General features: G+C 45.1%; 1 protein-coding gene across 1 annotated transcript; it reads left to right on the top strand.

Annotated features, from left to right (window-relative positions):
• The first annotated feature begins 3,802 nt into the window (after positions 1-3,802).
• Positions 3,803-13,129, top strand: mrps23 (mitochondrial ribosomal protein S23). The gene is made up of 5 exons (XM_067967949.1): positions 3,803-3,956; positions 6,060-6,236; positions 9,008-9,085; positions 10,545-10,668; positions 12,221-13,129. Exons 1-5 carry the CDS (start codon positions 3,913-3,915, stop codon positions 12,386-12,388), a joined length of 591 nt encoding a protein of 196 aa, XP_067824050.1. The 5' UTR covers positions 3,803-3,912; the 3' UTR covers positions 12,389-13,129.
• Positions 13,130-17,447: the final 4,318 nt, after the last annotated feature.

Below are 17,447 nucleotides of genomic sequence, written 5' to 3'. Positions count from 1 at the left end.
GAATGTAACACTTTATTAGACATGAAGTATATTCATAGAGTTTTTTAATATGTGATGGGTGTTATGTGTACTGAGCACTGAAAACCCATAACTGGAAAATGAGGCCTGATTCATAAATTTGAGTGATTTGGTAGATTTGAATTTAGATTTGAAGTCAGTTATGTGCGAAACTTTGCTTTGAAAGTTCCTGTTTGCACTTCTTTCAGGGTCAAGTAAATATTTTTTAATTACTACTGGATCTCGCACACGGTAAGTCAGGGAATATTATCTCTCTCTTACCTGCCTTGTCCTTGTTTCTTTCTCTGTCTCTCTCCTGCTTCTCATAGAATCATACAACACAGAAGGAGGCCATTCGGCCCATGGTGCCTATGCTGGCTCTTTGAAAGAGCTTTTCCAATTAGTCCCGCTCAACCGTTCTTTCCTGCAGCCCTACAAATTTTCCCATTTCAAGTATATTCTGTATCTCTTCTGCTTCTAAACTTTTTTTTCTCCTTTCCTTTTCGGTGGGAGGTGGTGGGTGGCATGATTGTGCTATTGGCAGGTCAGGATGAGGAAAAGGAGCCACCAATGGCTGTAGGCTATAATTTCCGGTATGGGTCACAGCTAAAATGTTGCCTTGTGTCACTCCCTTCCCGCCCCCTCTGACCGTCACCTGTGCGACCGCCACAGCTATTGAGTCCCCCATTCACTACCTCTTCCCCCTTGTACCACCCCTCACTCCTATCTCTCCCCTTACCCCTTCACCTTTTATACCACCCCTCACTCCCATCTCTAACCTTACCTCTTCCTCTTTGCATTACCTGCTGAATCCCTGTATCCTCCCCTCCCCCACCTTTGCTCCGCTGTCACTCGTCTCCTCCCCTGAACCCGCTGACTCCCTCACTGGGCTATAGTTCCACAGGTAAGCAGTGGCCCCTCTGGTAACTCACCCAGGTTATCATTATTCATTTGTAAACAATTTTACAACACCAAGTTATACAACACCAACACCAAAATTGTTTACAATTGTCAACCCCAGTCCATCACCGGCATCTCCACATCATTATTCATGTGTGGGCCTTGATGGTGAGAATCGGCAGGTTTTGAAGGGCCTCAGAGCCACATCCAACACTGTGTTGTTAACCAGTGTCCATATATATGCATTTCCAGTAGGGATTGCATGATAGCATTCGGCAGCAGGAAGCCTGGCTGACTTTCTCTCATGTACCTGCCTGTGGCTAGGGTTGCCAGCTCTGGTTGGGTGTATTCCTGGAAGTGTCATCACATGACCTCCCGCCTCGAACCGCCCCACCCCCCACACTACTGCCATTGGTCCATCCTCCAGCCACACTGCCTTCCCAAGCCAATTTGAAAGGGAACACACTCTTTTGTTACCCAATTGGATTAAGCTTGACCGTTTGTGAAACAGCCTTCTTTCCTCATCTCCAATATTTTTCAAAGGTGTTTTTTTTTTGACCTGGAGCTGGAAATTTACGAGCAGAAGGCAATCTGCAACCTTCCCTCACCAAACACCAATTAAACTCCAACTGACCTCCGCTCCTATTTAAGCCCATTTTCCCCAAAGTGGCCTTAAGGGGAACAAGCCAAATTAACGGCTAAGCATTATAATCATGCTCCAGACCCAGGGCTACCAATGAGCAGCGCTACAGCAAGTTAAATGTTGTAAAATCACATTTTTTTAAAAAGCTGTTGCTCGTGGTCGCAATGTATAACATAATACATTTTGAATCTGTAAAATATTAGCTATATATCTTAGAAAAAAATCATGCAGAACATTGTGTTAACATTAAAAGTGTAACAGAATGAGGCTGCACATGACCCGCTGGCCAGTCTGGAGGGCCCAGACTGACAGGCTTTGCTTGGTATTGTTTAACTAATACTTAAATTATGTCACCTTTTCTCCTCACAGCAATCTTGGTGATGTCCTGCACTATGACCTTTGGTCCTTGACCTTAGTTTCTCAGTAACAACTCCAGGGATTCAGATTTCCAGCAACTGCAGTATTTTAATCTAGGGATTCAATCAATGTGCTTGCAACTTGTTAGTAGATCCCTTTGTTGTTATTCACAGTGAGTTGATGGATGGATTATTTATATCATTTAACACATAATGTAACACTATATATTACAATTGGGACTTGTTCTTTTTTTGGGCGGGGGGGGGAATTAAAGTGGTTGAAAACATAGGGTTAATGGTCATTTCAGTCTTAGGGCAGAAATCTGATTACTAATCCCCTTCCCCGGTCCAAATTGTCAGCACAAGCTACCCCCAAATCTCCAGCACAACCCTCCTCCCAAATCCCCAGCTGAATTCCCCCAAACCTAATGCTTTAATGTATCAAAACATATTTCCTGAAACTGACTTATTTAATAGAGAAATTGATGCAATGTATTTTCTTTTGATGATATACTGGTTGACATATTGTTATACAGTTTATTATTAAATCAGTTTGTTGAGTTGCAGTAGGTGTGAGGGGATCAGTACTGTTATATTTTTTTATTAAAGTTACTGTATTTTGATGGGAATGAATCAGAACAGTTTTTTGCCAAGTTGACATTGACTTAATGACTTATGTAAATGGTAATAAATTGTGTGTCAAAACTGCTGTCAGATCAGCTAGTATGCTAGAGGACAGGGGAACGTTTGATTAAAGCCCTTCTTGTGTCAATTCCTCAGCTGCTTTTAAAAATTACTGTACAAGCGTAGCTCTTGCAGGTCTCATTAGCTTTGGCTTTCTATTCCTGAGGTTGGTTGGACCTTAGGGGTGGACTAAAAGGGTGCATGATTCTTCGGGATCACCCCTTAATCTTCTATAATCAAGGGAATACAAGCCTAGTCTATGCAGCCTGTCCTCATTATTTAACCATTTTAGCCCCGGTATCATTCTGGTGATTCTGTGCAGCACTCCCACCCCTTCCACGGCCAATATCTCCTTCCTGTGGTGCGGTGTCCAGAGCTGAACACAGTACAGACAGCAGATTTTAAATTACTCCAGGGTTGGAAGAGGTGGGGGGCAGTAGTTGCAGAGTCAGGTTTGACTAGGAGCAGTGGCCGAAGGGTCAGGTCGGGCCAGGCAGGGATCAACAGCTGAAGAGTCGAGAGCTTAATTCCTTCCACGTGATGGGGACAAAGGGCGGGGTGCAGTGGCAGGGAAGAGCTCGGTCCAGTCCTTTTGCAATAGGACTTGGGTAGGAGAAAAACCAAGGGGTGAAGGACCCACGCTTTAAAATTTTTGTCAGCAAACGCTAACCGGGCCCTCAAAATGCTGACGTTTGACCTCTATTCAAATGAGTGACACTTGGCAAATATGGCATTATGATTAGGGTGAGTTATTTGACATGGCGTGAAATCCTGGATAAAATCTCTCAAGAGTTTCAATACAGTATCTCTTTGGGTGTAGATGATTTTCTGCCCAAGTACTGCAATTTGGCATAAAAAGCCTTGTCCCTACCGCCATGAGCCCAATGTACGGGAGGAGGTACCATGCTCGCTACTGCTCGTTGATCAGCAGAATTGAGCAATAAAAAATCATTTGCTGCAATCATTACATATTGTCACAGGTCGATGTAATTTAAAAAAATATGACATTATATAAATTACAGCTAATAGATATATATCATATAAGATATATATCTATTAGCTGTATAGCCTCTGTCATACATGGTCCCAATAAATGTAACATAACATGCTCTGATCTGCATTTTGTATCAATCTGTGTGGATTAGTTGCTGATCGATGTGTGGGCGGTGGATAGATTGCGTCTGGCCGGGCTTCGATTGATGAGCCTGGAGGAGTGGTTAGTGTTTCCGGGTGAGAGCGCGGTTCGGAGCCAGTTTGTGAGGAGAGCGGGCCTGAGTGACTGACCCTCCGCTCCGGCTCCGGCTCCGGCTCCGGCCCCGGCTCTCTGTGATCATGGCCGGCAGCAGGCTGGAGAAATTCGGCAGCATCTTCACCAGGTCCGGGGGAATTGGCAGCTGTTTGGAACCGGTGGGAGAGGGAGAGGGGTGGGGGGGAAGGGGGTGAGGAGAGGAAGGGGGTGAGAGGAGGGGGAGGGGGTGAGGAGAGGGGTGGTAGGGGAGAGGGGGTAGGGGTGGTGGGGGTGAGGAGAGGAGGGAGGGGAAGGGGGTGAGGAGAGGAGGGAGGGGAAGGGGGTGAGGAGAGGAGGGGGTGAGGAGAGGGGTGGGAGAGGGTGGTAGGGGTGGTGGGGGTGAGGAGAGGTGAAGGGAGGGGGGGTGGTCAGTGGTTGCCAGGGTAACGGAGAGGGGGAGGGTTTAAATTCACTTAAAGGCTTGAAGTGAATAAACTGGGTATTGATGTGAGATCTTTTCCCAGCCTTTCTAACACACTCATTGACTCGGTGTGAGCCGTGCCTCAGTGGGCAGCACCCTCGCCTCTGAGTCAGAAGGTTGTGGGTTCGAGCCCCAATGCAGAGACTTGAGCACAAAATCCAGACTGACCCCCACCCCGTGCAGTACTGAGGGAGTGCCACACTGTCGGAGGTGCCGTCTTTCAGATGAAACATTAAACTGAGGCTCTATCTGCCCTCTCAGGTGGACCATGAAAGATCCCACTGCCACTATTTCGAAGACGAGTGGGGGAATTCTCCCCGGTGCTCTGACCAATATTTATCCCTCGACCAACATCGCTAAAAACAGTTGATCTGGTCATTTTTTTCCCCCCACTGTTGCTCGTGGGATCTTGCTGTGCACAAATTGACTGTCACGTTTCCCACATTACAGCAGTGACTACACTTCAAAAGTACTTTGTTAGCTGTAAAGCGCTTTGGGACGTCCTGAGGCCGTGAAAGGCGCTTTGTAAATTTAAGTTCTGAGTGTTTGACACCCACGCACTCATCGTTGCTTAGTTCACTAGTGTATTTTACATCAGACGCAATAAATTAATGGGTTAAAAATAAATGGGCAATCTGAAATAAAAACAGAAAACGTTAGAAATCAACAGCTGCTCAGGCAGCTTCTGGAAGGAGAACGGTAGGAACCATGGCAGGTTTTTTGTGATACTGAATTTAATAAATCGGGTCGTTTGTGGGACGGCACCAGAAAAAAGTGACCACAAAAGCTGCCAGATTGTTGTAAACACCCAACTGGTTCATTAATGACAACCAGGGAATGGAACCTGACTCTGGCCCTTCAGCATGTGGCGGGCTCTTAAAGCCCCATGAAGTGGCTTAGCAAGCTGCATGGGATCGGCAAATGCAGCCTGGCCAATGATGCTTCCCAAGAACATTTTAGAATCGTAGAAGGTTACAGCATGGAAGGAGGCCATTCGGCCCATCGAGTCCGCGCCAGCTGTATGCATGAGCAATCCAGCTAGTCCCACTGCCCTGCCCTATCCCCGTAGCCCTGCACATCTTTTTCCTTTCAAGTACTTGTCCAGTTCCCTTTTGAAGGCCATGATTGAATCTGTCTCCACCACCCCCTCGGGCAGTGCATTCCAGATCCTAACCACTCGCTGTGTAAAGAAGTTTTTCCTCATGTCACCTTTGGTTCTTTTGCCAATCACCTTAAATCTATGCCCTCTGGTTCTTGATCCTCCTGCCAATGGGAACAGTTTCTCTCTCTCTATTCTGTCTAGACCCTTCATGATTTTTTAAAAAAAAGAATGAGTTGGTATCTTGGGTGGAGAATTTCAAAAGTTCTCCACCTGAAGTGTTAACTTGCCTCTTTTTTCAAGTGCGGAAAGACCTGCTCTGTAATTACAGCATTTTCAGAATAAATGAAGGGTTTGTGCTGACCGAAAGCTTTTTAGGGGCGGGCAAAGGGGATAAAACAGCCCTCATACCCCAGCAAGTTTGGCTCCATTTGCCTCCTCTGGTACTTGACTGAGTCTTCGCCCTCACAGAATTTTCTTGAGATTGAAAGGTGCGCTCCAGGCTGACTGCCCTCTACATGACAACACAACTCTTATTCAGTTCCCCGTGCTCTGTTGGGTTAAAGATGCCAATTTGTTAAGAATTCAGACTTTGGGTTAGAATTTGATTTGTCACCGTAGATAAAGACAAGAAGTCCACTAATGTTGTCGTTGCTGTTGTTCAAACGTAGGGTCCGAGATTTGCTGCGATCTGGTGTCATGAAGGAGTCCGAGAAACCTATCTGGTACGATGTTTACACTGCTTTCCCTCCAAAACGGGAGCCAGTCTACGAGAAACCAAAGGAAAGGTTTGGAAAAGTGCAAGACCCAGTTCAAGAAATTTTCTACCAGGAAGACATGATTCGAGCGTAAGATTTACTTACATTTTTAGAGCCAACAATATTCCAGTTGTGTCTCATTCAATTTTTTCTCCCTGAGGCAAGCAACCAAGATCACAAGAGAATTACAGTTAAAGGGACGCCCACCTTAGCTCATCCATGCAGAAGAGAAAGTTTACAGTTCCCCTTAATCACATCATCTAGCTGGATCTGGGCTGAAGCTAAAGTTTTTGCTTTCATCGACCCGAAGGCTATTCTTTGTGTTGATCATTCTTGGTTCTTCCTGAAGTTGTAAAGTGCTCTTTCACCAGTGTGTTATCCTGAAATAGTACTCTGGGTTTACCTGAGCTCTACCGACCTATATAGGATCTGACTGGTCCTCTCCGCTAAAGGCTAAAGTCTTACCTTGTAATTCAATCTTTTGACACTAGCGAATCAACCTCTTGGCTCTTATCCACACTTCCTCCGTGGGTTAATGTTTCCCTTGGTGATCAAAATTGAATATAGTACTTGAAGTGCTGTTAAGGAAGTTGGGTTTGTTTACCTTGGAAAAATTGAGACCTCAAAGTGACCTAATTAAATGCGGTTGATGTTGTGGATATGGACTTTCAAAAGGCATTTGATAAAGTGCCACATAATAAGCTTGTCAGCAAAATTGAAGCCCATGGATTAAAAGGGGCAGTGGCAACATGGATATGAAATTGGCTAAGTGACAGGAAACAGAGAGTGGTGGTGACCAGTTGTTTTTCTGCCTGGAGGGGGGTATACAGTGGTGTTCCCCAGGGGTCAGTACAAGGACCATTGCTTTTTTTGGCTATATATTAATGACTTGGACTTGGGTGTACAGGGCACAATTTCCAAATTTGCAAATGACACAAAACTTGAAAGTAAACAGTGAGGAGGATAGTGACAGACTTCAAGAGGATATAGACAGGCTGATGGAATGGGCAGAGACATGGCAGATGAAATTTAATGCAGAGAGGTGCGTAGTGATGCATTTTGGCAGGAAGAACGAGGAGAGGCAATATAAACTAAATTGTACAATTCTAAAGGGGGTGCAGGAACATAGAGACCTGGGGTATATGTGCACAAATCTTTGAAGGTGGCAGGACAGGTTGAGAAAGCGGTTAAAAAAGCATACGGGATCCTGGGCTTTATAAGTAGAGGCAGAGAGTACAAAAGCAAGGAAGTTATATTGAACCTTTATAAAACACTGGTTCGGCCACAACTGAAGTATTGTGTCCAATTCTGGGCACCGCACTTTAGGAAGGATGTGAAGGCCTTGGAGAGGGTGCAGAAAAGATTTACTAGAATGGTTCCAGGGATGAGGGACTTCAGTTACGTGGGGTTGATCTCCTTAGAGCAGAGAAGATTGAGAGGAGATTTGATAGAAGTGTTCAACATCATGACTGGTTTAGATAAAGTAAATAAAGAGAAACTGTTCTCATTGGCGAAAGGGTTAAGAACCAGAGAACACAGATTTAAGACCAAAGAACCAAAGGCAACATGAGGAAAAACTTTTTTACGCAGCGAGTAGTTATGATCTGGAATGCGCTGCCTGAAAGGGTGGTGGAAGCGGATTCAATCGTGGCTTTCAAAAAGGAATTGGATAAATATTTGAAGGAAAAATGTTGCAGGGCTACAGGGAAAGAGCGGGGGATTGCTCTTACAAAGAGCCGGCATGGGCTCGATGGGCTGAATGGCCTTCTTCTGTGCTGTAATGATTCTATGAAATGTTCCAGGATTATGTAGGAAATTGACAATGTTGATCCAGGCAAATTGCCCACCATGGAGAATGGTTCTAATACCAGGAGACGAAAGTTAGGTGCAGTAAGGAAAATCACGTGGAATGTTTTCACCCAAAGGGTAATAGAACTGTGGAGTAAATTACCAGGGAAAGCCAGCAGAGCAGATTGATAAATAAAAAGCAAAATACTGCGGATGCTGGAGATCTGAAATAAAAACAGAAAATGCCGGAAATACTCAGCAAGTGAGGCAGCATCTGTGAAGAAAGAAACAGAGTTAACATTTCAGGTCAACGACCTTTCGTCAGAACTGGAAGAGGTTAAAGATTTAACAGTTTTTAAGCAAGTACAGAGCCGGGGGAGGGGGGGAAGGTGCTGGCTCTGTATTTGCTTAAAAACTATTAAATCTTTAACCTCTTCCAGTTCTGACGAAAGGTCGTTGACCTGAAATGTTAACTCTGTTTCTTTCTCCACAGATGCTGCCTGACTTGCTGAGTATTTTAAGATTGATAAATAGGTTCAAGGGGTTGATCTATCCAAAAAGAGATGAGCTTTTTGGACCTTCCCTGGTCCTAAACATTCTTATGTCCTTGGTTTTCACACACTTCTCCTTGGCCAAAAGAACAGCCAGATGGCATCTTCGGCTGATAATTATTAATCAGCTGCTCAGTGTTGCTCTCTGCCTTAACAAAAAAAAATCTCCCCTACCTGCTTTGGTATGGAGACGCACCAGACTTTCATTTAAAATCTCCCCCGACAGGAGTGTTAAGATCATAGTGTGTGTTCCACTTCTCTGAATACTAATATCCCCGCCCGCGCGCACGCACGCACGCACGCACACACACACCCCGTTCTTTCCAAATCCCAGGCAAGTCAGGCTGCGATGAAGGGAGACTTAAACAGAGGGGAAGGGAGAAAATCTATAATAACACACACAAAAGAAACCCCTCACTGTTATGGGATTTTATTTAGACAGAAAGATATCTGTGGAAACTGAGACTTTTCTGTGTTTGTGCTGGTTCACACCCCCTCATTCTGAGGCTCTTTTAATTGCAGGAAATTCTACGAGGTGTATGGGAATGGGCCAAGAGCTTTTGACCTCACACGATCCAATTTCGTCTCGACGTGCCAAAGGTAAGGTTAAACCCTTGTTAATATTCACCCCCCCCGCCAAAAAAAAAATTAGCAGCACTGTCACAGCTCACAATGCCCAATAAATAATCTAATGGGTTGTCCTCGGATATCCTTTGGTCTCGGCAAACGGTTCCGTTTGTGTGACTCTTAGAGCGCGTTTACGTTCGAGAATTGCGGCCAAGCAGACACACAGTTCTCCACCATTGACTGCGCTCCTAGGTATAAACAATCCGACCCGCAGACAACCAGCGGAGTTATAGATCCACGAAGGCACGAATCAAGTGCCTCTCGTCGCTTGTGCTAAACACCGGGAGCTGGCCTCACACCCTCCTCCATGTTACACAGTAGATCCCAGCTGGGCCCCGGAGACTGGCACCCAACAACAAAACCTAAATGAGAGTGGGGCATGGAGGCGATTTCTCCTCAGGCCAGAATAAAAACACATGGAAAGTGTAAAACTGGCACCAGCAGCGAAAAGCAGAGTTGGCACTTGGCTCTTCACCCTGATTTCTCAATGTAAAATAGAAGTGTAGCAAGCATGTAGAAGGAATTATTAGATTGAACAAGGATTGACTAAGTTATTTATGAAGCAACGGACTGAAGCGGTGGGATATGGATTTGAGTTATGGATTTGAGTTATGTCTCAGCTGTGCTGCAGCAGGGTGATCTTAAGTGGAGCTTTTTGCCATGGGGGCATGGACCTTGCCCCTGAGGCGCACTCACGCAGCTCTCAACCTCTGCCCCAGAATTGGCATAGACGGAGGACTAGAAACAATTTACCCCCTTGATTGGAGGTGGTCCCTGGATTTGATTTTTTTTTTTGCATTTTATAAAAAAAAAGTGAATGATCGACCGAATTGTATCGAGCAACATAAATAACTCAGCCGAGTGGGAATTTAGTGCTACAAAAATTTGAATGATCAGATAATGTGAAACAAGTGACTGCGAATTAAGAGTGAAATGCACATGGGGAAGAGGGGAAATGAGACCTAATGAGTTAGCTGGGCCATCCTCTCACCCTGACTGACCATCAGGGTGGCTTTGGAAGAGGCCTGGGAGGCAATTTGCTGCTTGCCCTTTCATTCAAGGAATGGTGAGTTTCAAAGTAATACCTAAAGACCGGTCGTGTGGGGAAAAATCTGTTTGGACCTGACTGCAAAGTTGCTGAACAAATTGAAAGAGAGGTAGATGTTAAAATAGGGGGAAATATATATTTCTTTTCCTTTTTTGTTTCTTTAGGTTATTCATTTTGTTAACGAATTAACTTTTTGTTAATTTAAAAATAATCATTTTCCACAAACGGAATTTCAGTCTTGATGCCCAAAGTTTTTCTGCTAGTCCTAATCTAAAAAGAATACAGTCTACAACCTCAGGCCAGCAGTATGGTTGTCTCCTGGTCATTAGGATTCCTGACTATGATGGTGGGAAGCTCACACATTGTCCGACCTGCTGTTTCTAGATTTGTGGAGAAGTACCAAGATCTGGAGGCACAGGGTGAAACCAACGAAGAGATGTTATTTGAGGCGACCGGCAGGGCACTCCTGGCGGAGGGAGTCATTTTACGAAGGAGGGGCGGCGCGGGAGTAAGTATAACACAGTCTCTCAGCAGCAGGACCAGCCTGTGACTGCCAGTTCTTGGGTGTGTGTGGGGGGGGGTGCAGGGAGGAAAGGAGAGAAGGTGCTCGGTCATCGTGATCAGCTTCACCTGAGCTCTGGGAGAGAGCTCTTGTTGTGATGAGGTTTGATGGGACTTGTGCCCAGACACTGCAATGTCCCACTAGTGACAATTCCACCTCCACCATTACTGCACTGGAGTGTCTGCCTGCTCTCGATTATATGCTCAAGTTCTGCTGTAGCATGCAGCCTTCTGACCCAGAAGCAGGATTGCTGCCCGCAGAGCCACATGCCCTCAGCCAGGAGGGAGGGTAGTTGATGTAGGGTAACATCAGGTTAGAAAAGAGGAGGCATTGGGGGGGAGGAACCAGCAATTCTCATTGAAAATACAACCTCCCTCCATCACAAACGCTTCTTATAGATTTACATTTAAAGTATGAAGTCTTGTCCAAATTTTAAGAAGTTTGTTCTTGCCACTGGATCACATTAATTATGAACAGTTCATTTAAAAAAAACTGTCGCTGCATGTTAAATTCACAGTGGCAGTTCCGTCATGAAAATGACTTTGCCATGTTTCTCATCTATAGGAGTTTGACACCAATATACAATTGCCGAGAATGATTCCATGCTTTGCGACGGAAATATTCAGCGCTCTCTTGGCTTAGGGGGCAAATGCACTTCATAGTGGGGTAAACACACACCAACCAGTAGCTTAGCTAGACTGCGCTTTCCCTCATTCAGTCAAGTAAGAGCAGAGGCCAAACATTTGACGCAAACGAGGCCAAAATTAATCTTAACGCTGCCGTCAGTTTGATGTTGCAATTCCGGCTTTAGCTCCCTCTGATGGCTCAGTGTGGTATCGAGCCACGTAGACCAGAAGGACCCAAGTCTTTGCTGAGTTAGCTGATCTTGGTTGCCATGGCAGTAGGACCTCTGCTGCTGGGCTCGGAGTGGGAAAATATCTGCCAGAGTTTTGTGCATTATCCCTAGTTCATATGTATTACGAACTATCTCTCTCTATCTGTCGTGCCTTGGGACTATGTTAAAGTCGCTATATAAATGCAAGTTGCTGTTGTATTACCCCACACACAAATCCACTGGATTGCATTACTGCCTTGATCCCAGGTATCCATTCACGGCCCATGGCAAGCGGGGGGGGGGGGGGGGGAGAAGAAGGAGGAGGAGGAGGTGGTGGTGGTCGTTGTCCTGGCTTTCTGCATCTCTTCTGTGATATTCTCCTTGCCTAGGTGGCCTTGGAGAGGGAACATGCGGTGTCTGCCAGCATGCTTGAGATCTTTCGCAACCGGTGGGCACCGGTCGTATAGACACAGATAACAACATTATGATTAAGTTGGGAAGGTTCCCTTTGTTTTTGTTGTTTTTTTTTTACTCTTGTTGAGCTTCTTTCAGTGTGATTGGACCAGACTTTTCTTTCTTGTATAAGCAGCACTTACTGTGCTAATTCGATTAAAATAGGCCCAGCCGTTCATTAGCCTCTAACTCCCTCATTGTGACTTTCAGATGTCGCGGACGAGTGTCGTGAGTGAGGGTCCCCAGGATGCGGAGAAGCGGGACCCAGTGTTAGAGCTGAAGTTGCAAGAGCTGCTGAAAGGGATGCAGGAGGAGCAACAGCAACAAGCCCAGAAGGAAGGCCACATTCAGACACAAGGCGAGACACAGCAGCAGTGACACGGTCCCATGCTCCAGACCGTTAAAAACTATTTACACAAGTGGAAATTAACAGTTCTACATCCATTCCCAGGGACTGTCCATGATACGCTAAAGTGAAACACCAACAAGAAAATACTCTTGTGTGTTATGGTATAGTTAAAGGGGAAATCTGGCTGTCAGTATTTCTTAAAATCGGTCTTCTGAGGAGCATGGGGCCCAGTTCTGCCGATAAGGTCATTAGCTCTTTAAATATAACCCATCATTTTGTTTAAAAATTGATCCTAATTCTATGTAACATTTTTGAAATACTGATGATATTTTTCAAAAAAAAAATAATTAAAAAAAAATCAACTTAAGTAGTTGATCGTGCAAGTCTGTTATTTGCGTCTGAAGGAACAGCGCCAGAACTGAGCACTAATGGGGTATTTAAATATGGGGCAAAGTTGCGGTCATGTAGTGGACCCATAACGCCCTCCCCCCACATTGCCAGTACAGCTGAATATCTGGACTGCCATCCAGTCATGTATTTGTTGGGTCTGTCTGGTGGCTGGGGTAATGTCCACAGGCACCAGGAGCCCCCTAGTAACTCAACCAAGTGACCATTATTCATTTCCGAGATAAGACAGTCGGTATCGACAGGCTACTCAATCAAGGGGTGGATGTCAGTACAATATGTGGAAAGTGGTTACAGTTCTGTCACTGTGTGAATACTACACTGGTAAAATTATGAAGGCAAATAAAATTCTTTAGCTATTCAAATTGATTCTTTGTTGTTTCAGTGTGGCTGTGTAACAGTGTGCTTTTAGACCGCATCGCAGGCAGAGTGCCTTGAAATCTGAAGCACTTTGACCAAAGAATAGAATCACTTTCTTTGGATATTTTAATTGTTAAAAATAGTCTCTCTCCATCACAGTTTTTGCTCTTTATTTCCCGGTTACTCTGCATCAACAGATGTTCTGCGTGTTTCTATCTGTTGCTGAAAGCCTCATCCATGCCTTTGTTACCTCCAGACTCGTCTATTCCAATGCTCTCCTGTCCGGCCTTCCACTTACCGCCCTCCCTAAACTTCAGCTCATCCAGAACTCTGCTGCCCGAATCCTAACTCGCACCAAGTCCCGTTCAACCATCACCCCTCTGCTCGCTGATCAACATTGGGTCCCGATCCGGCAACGCCTCGATTTTAAAATTCTCATCCTTGTTTTCAAATCCCTTCATGGCCCTCGCCCCTCCCTATCTCTGTAACCTCCTCCAGCCCTACGACCCTCCGAGATCTCTGCGCTCCTCCAACTCTGGCACATCCCCGTTTTCTTTCGCTCCACCATTGGCGGCCGTGCCTTCAGCTGCCTAGGCCCTAAAGTTCTGGAATTCCCTCCCTAAACCTCTCCAGCTCTCTACCTCTCCTCCTTTAAGTCACTCCTTAAAACCTACTTCTTTGACCAAGCTTTTGGTCACCTGTCTTAATATCTCTATGTAGCTCGGTGTCAAATTTTACCTGATTACGCTCCTGTGAAGCGCCTTGGGATATTTTACTACGTTAAAGGCGCTATATAAATGCAATTGTTGTTCAAATCACTGTAGATTTTTGTCCAGGTCGTTCAGTGCCTGAAAAAGAAAAGATAGGATAACTTTTCGGGTATGGACCCTAGTATGGGTAATCCTTAAGAGCAACATTAGCAGAGACCTGGTGCCAGATTACCACATCAGCTGGATGACTTATCTCTGATGCTAAGATCTAAGGACGCTGGAGTGAGGGGGAAGCAAACTTTAGGTGAATTTGTTCCAATTTAATTTTGTTTAACACCCTTATTCCCTTCTGACTTGCTGTGCCAACTAATGAAATAATTACTGAGGTGGAATTAATTGATGGCGTAACATTTTCTGCCCTTCGTTTTAAAAATAAGAATCTAATTTTCTCCCTGCGATTCTCTCCTATAGGCAGTGCACAGTGAGGTATGGCCCCACAAGTCCTGGCAAGCCTCTGCACGCTAGTGATGCCTGGATTGTGATTAGGGGTGGGAATTCTGCTCTCCAGTGGAAAGTTTTTATGCAGATATTGGGTGAGAACAGGATCAGGCTTGATATGTCTCTCCCCACCGCCCCCCCCCCCCCATGTCCCGAGAGTTGAATAACTTATGGACGCTTATCTCTTCTGGGCAGACCTGAAGCATGGCCACTTGGGTGTCAACGCCTGTGGGGACTGTGCCTCAGACTAGAAAATTAGAGGGAGGTAACGTTCTTCTTTAAATGAAATGAAATGGTTGTTGATTATTACTCTTTGAGTAGAACATTGATACTTTTAAGAACAAAGGAGAGCCTTGGATTAAAGGAAAGTTGATTTAGCCCATCACGCCTCTCCTCTCACACACCATGCATAATCTGCCCTATCATGGACTTTATCCTATCCATTTTATCTCCTCCCACATCATCTACCATCTACAGGTCAGGCAGCAACCGTGGAGAAACAGAAGTTGATGTTTCAGGTCTAAACTTTACCCGAATCCTGAAGAAGGGTCTTGGACCTGAAATGTCGACCTCTGTTTCTCCACATGTGATGCTGACCTGAGTATTTCCAGATTTTTCTGTTTTTATATTCAGATTTACTGTATCTGCAGTATTTTGATTTTTGCCCATCCACAATCTACCCCATCGTTTAATGTCCTTTCACAGCCTGTGAACACCTGACCCCATCATGGATTCTACCCTACCATTTAATCGACTCCCACGCATGTAAAATATACCCTACCATGGACTCTACCCACCCGTTTAATCTCCTCCCACAGACCTTGTATAATATATCCTATCGTGGACTCTACCCACCCATTTAATCTCCTCCCACAGATCTTTTATAATATATCCTATCGTGGACTCTACCCACCCGTTTAATCTTCTTCCACAGACCATGTATAACATACCCTATCATCGGGTTTTTACTCCATCCATTTAATCTCCTGAGGCAAAGTTCTGCATCGAAGCTCCCTGATTCACAAAGGCAATCAAACAAAACCCGAGAATATTCAGTCATCACGATATCATCTGGAGTGAATCGAATTGGCTGAAGACTGGAATCTGTGATGGTGGGACCTCAGGAGAAGGCCGAGAAGGATCATCCACTCGGTACTTCTGGCTAAAGATGGTTGTGAACACTTCAGCCTTGTCTTTTACACTCAGGAGCTGGCTCCGCCATCATTGAGAATGGGGATGTTCATGGAGCCTCCTCCTCCCGTTAGTTGTTTAATTGTCCTCCACCACTCGTGACTAAATTTATAAATAGAGGCACAGAGTACAAAAGCAAGGAAGTTATACTAAACCTTTATAAAACACTGGTTAGGCCTCAGCAGGGGTATTGTGTTCAATTCTGGGCACCACACTTTAGGAAGGATGTCAAGACGTTAGAGAGGGTGTAGAAGAGATTTACTACAATGGTGCCAGGGATGAGGGAATTCAGTTACGTGGAGAGACTGGAGAAGCTGTGGTTGTTCTCCTTAGAGCAGAGAAGATTAAGGGGAGATTTGATAGAAGTTTTCAAAATCATGAACGGTTTTGACGAGTAAATAAGGAGAAACTGTTTCCAGTGGCAGAAGGATCGGTAACCAGAGGACACGGGTTTAAGCTGATCGGCAAAAGAGCCAGAGGTGACACAAGGAAACACTTCTTTACGCAGCGAGTTGTAATGATCTGGAATGCACTGCCTGAAAGGGCGGTGGAAGCAGATTCAACAGTAACTTTCTAAAGGGAATGAGATAAATACTTGAATGGAAAAAAAATTACAGGGCTATGGGGAAAGAGCAGGGGAATGGGGCTAATTGGATTGCTCTTTCAAAGAGCCGGCACAGGCACGATGGGCCGAATGGCCTCCACCTGTGCTGTACCTACGATGATCCTCACGTCGCCATTGTTCAACCCTGGACTGCTCCAGTCCCCCTTTCTCCCTCCCCGAACCCTGCCATCCCATTTTGCGGTAGCAGAGCGGCTTGTTTCATCACCTGATTCATTTCCCTTCCCTTTGGGAAAACACTCGACTGCAAATGTCCCCGATGATCTGTCTGGGGTCAGGAAACTTATCACGTTGGGAATACTAGTAGGTGCAAACACAGATGCTACCTCTCTGACAGAGCTCCTCGAGGCTCTCAGTACATTCCACCTGCCCGATCTATTTATACTGTAACATTTTATTTTCAATTACGCAAAGCCAGTTGGATAAATTTTCAGATTTTATTTCAGTCAAAGAAAACAGGATGAATGACCCGGTAATCTCGTCATATCAGTGGAAATCTCTTTTTCTTAAATTTCCGCTGAGATTTCTCCGCGTCGGTGTAGGTCAGGCGTGAGAGGTTTTAACATTTCAAACATGACTGAGGAGTAGTTTTAATGAAGTGACATAAAGATTTAATCTTGCGAAAATCTCCTGTGAAAATCAGTGTTCAGAAATGCGAATCCCCTGTCAAGTTGCTTGTTTTTCTTTCTCTTGTCTTTGAGCATTTGTTCTCTAGGTGGCAGTAATGTACAGCTTTCGTCCCTTCTGTGCGATGTTGCGATGGAGCCAAAGTGTTTTCCATCAATAGCCATTAAAAAAAAAAGTTTTTAAAAAAAATACTGCCGTTCTGGTAGTATTGAAACAGCACAGTGCAGTCACGCTGGGATGAAAATGTTTGTTCTACTGGTTAGTTGTTGAGGGAGCCATAGACAAATTGTCTTGTGCCTCATTTTTCACTCGGGACTGATTCGAGTAGACCTTGTAGCGAATTTAACCCCTCTCCCCTCAATCTTCTCCCATCTCCTAAAGGCACTGGGCCAGCTAACTCTGCGTAGATTGGAAATCAAGTCTCGGACCATCTTGTGTCTAAGTACCAATGCTGTGGTCGTGTGTTTAGACACTGAGCCACAAGGCGGGTGCCTTTTAAAAGTCTCTCCTAATTTTTGCTTTCGGCGAGGCGAGGGTTGTTAGTGCTGGGGAACAGAACACGTCCCATTTCAGGCACCCATTATCCGCATCAAGCGCTCCCAGATCACGAGTAGCACAGGCAGGTGAGGGTAGAGCTCTCTCTACTCTGGCCCAACCGCAGCTTCAATAGAGCAC

Source organism: Heptranchias perlo, chromosome 28 (assembly GCF_035084215.1).
Source record: "Heptranchias perlo isolate sHepPer1 chromosome 28, sHepPer1.hap1, whole genome shotgun sequence".
Taxonomy (NCBI): domain Eukaryota; kingdom Metazoa; phylum Chordata; class Chondrichthyes; order Hexanchiformes; family Hexanchidae; genus Heptranchias; species Heptranchias perlo.
Note: the sequence above shows the minus strand (reverse complement) of the source record. Positions and strands in the feature narration are given on the sequence as shown.

Coding starts and splice junctions, on each gene's coding strand:
- mrps23 (XM_067967949.1), top strand. CDS start 3,913: ATGGCCGGCAGCAGGCTGGAGAAATTCGGCAGCATCTTCACCAG. Junction 3,957..6,059: donor TTCGGCAGCATCTTCACCAG/GTCCGGGGGAAT, acceptor GTTCAAACGTAG/GGTCCGAGATTTGCTGCGAT. Junction 6,237..9,007: donor CAGGAAGACATGATTCGAGC/GTAAGATTTACT, acceptor TTTTAATTGCAG/GAAATTCTACGAGGTGTATG.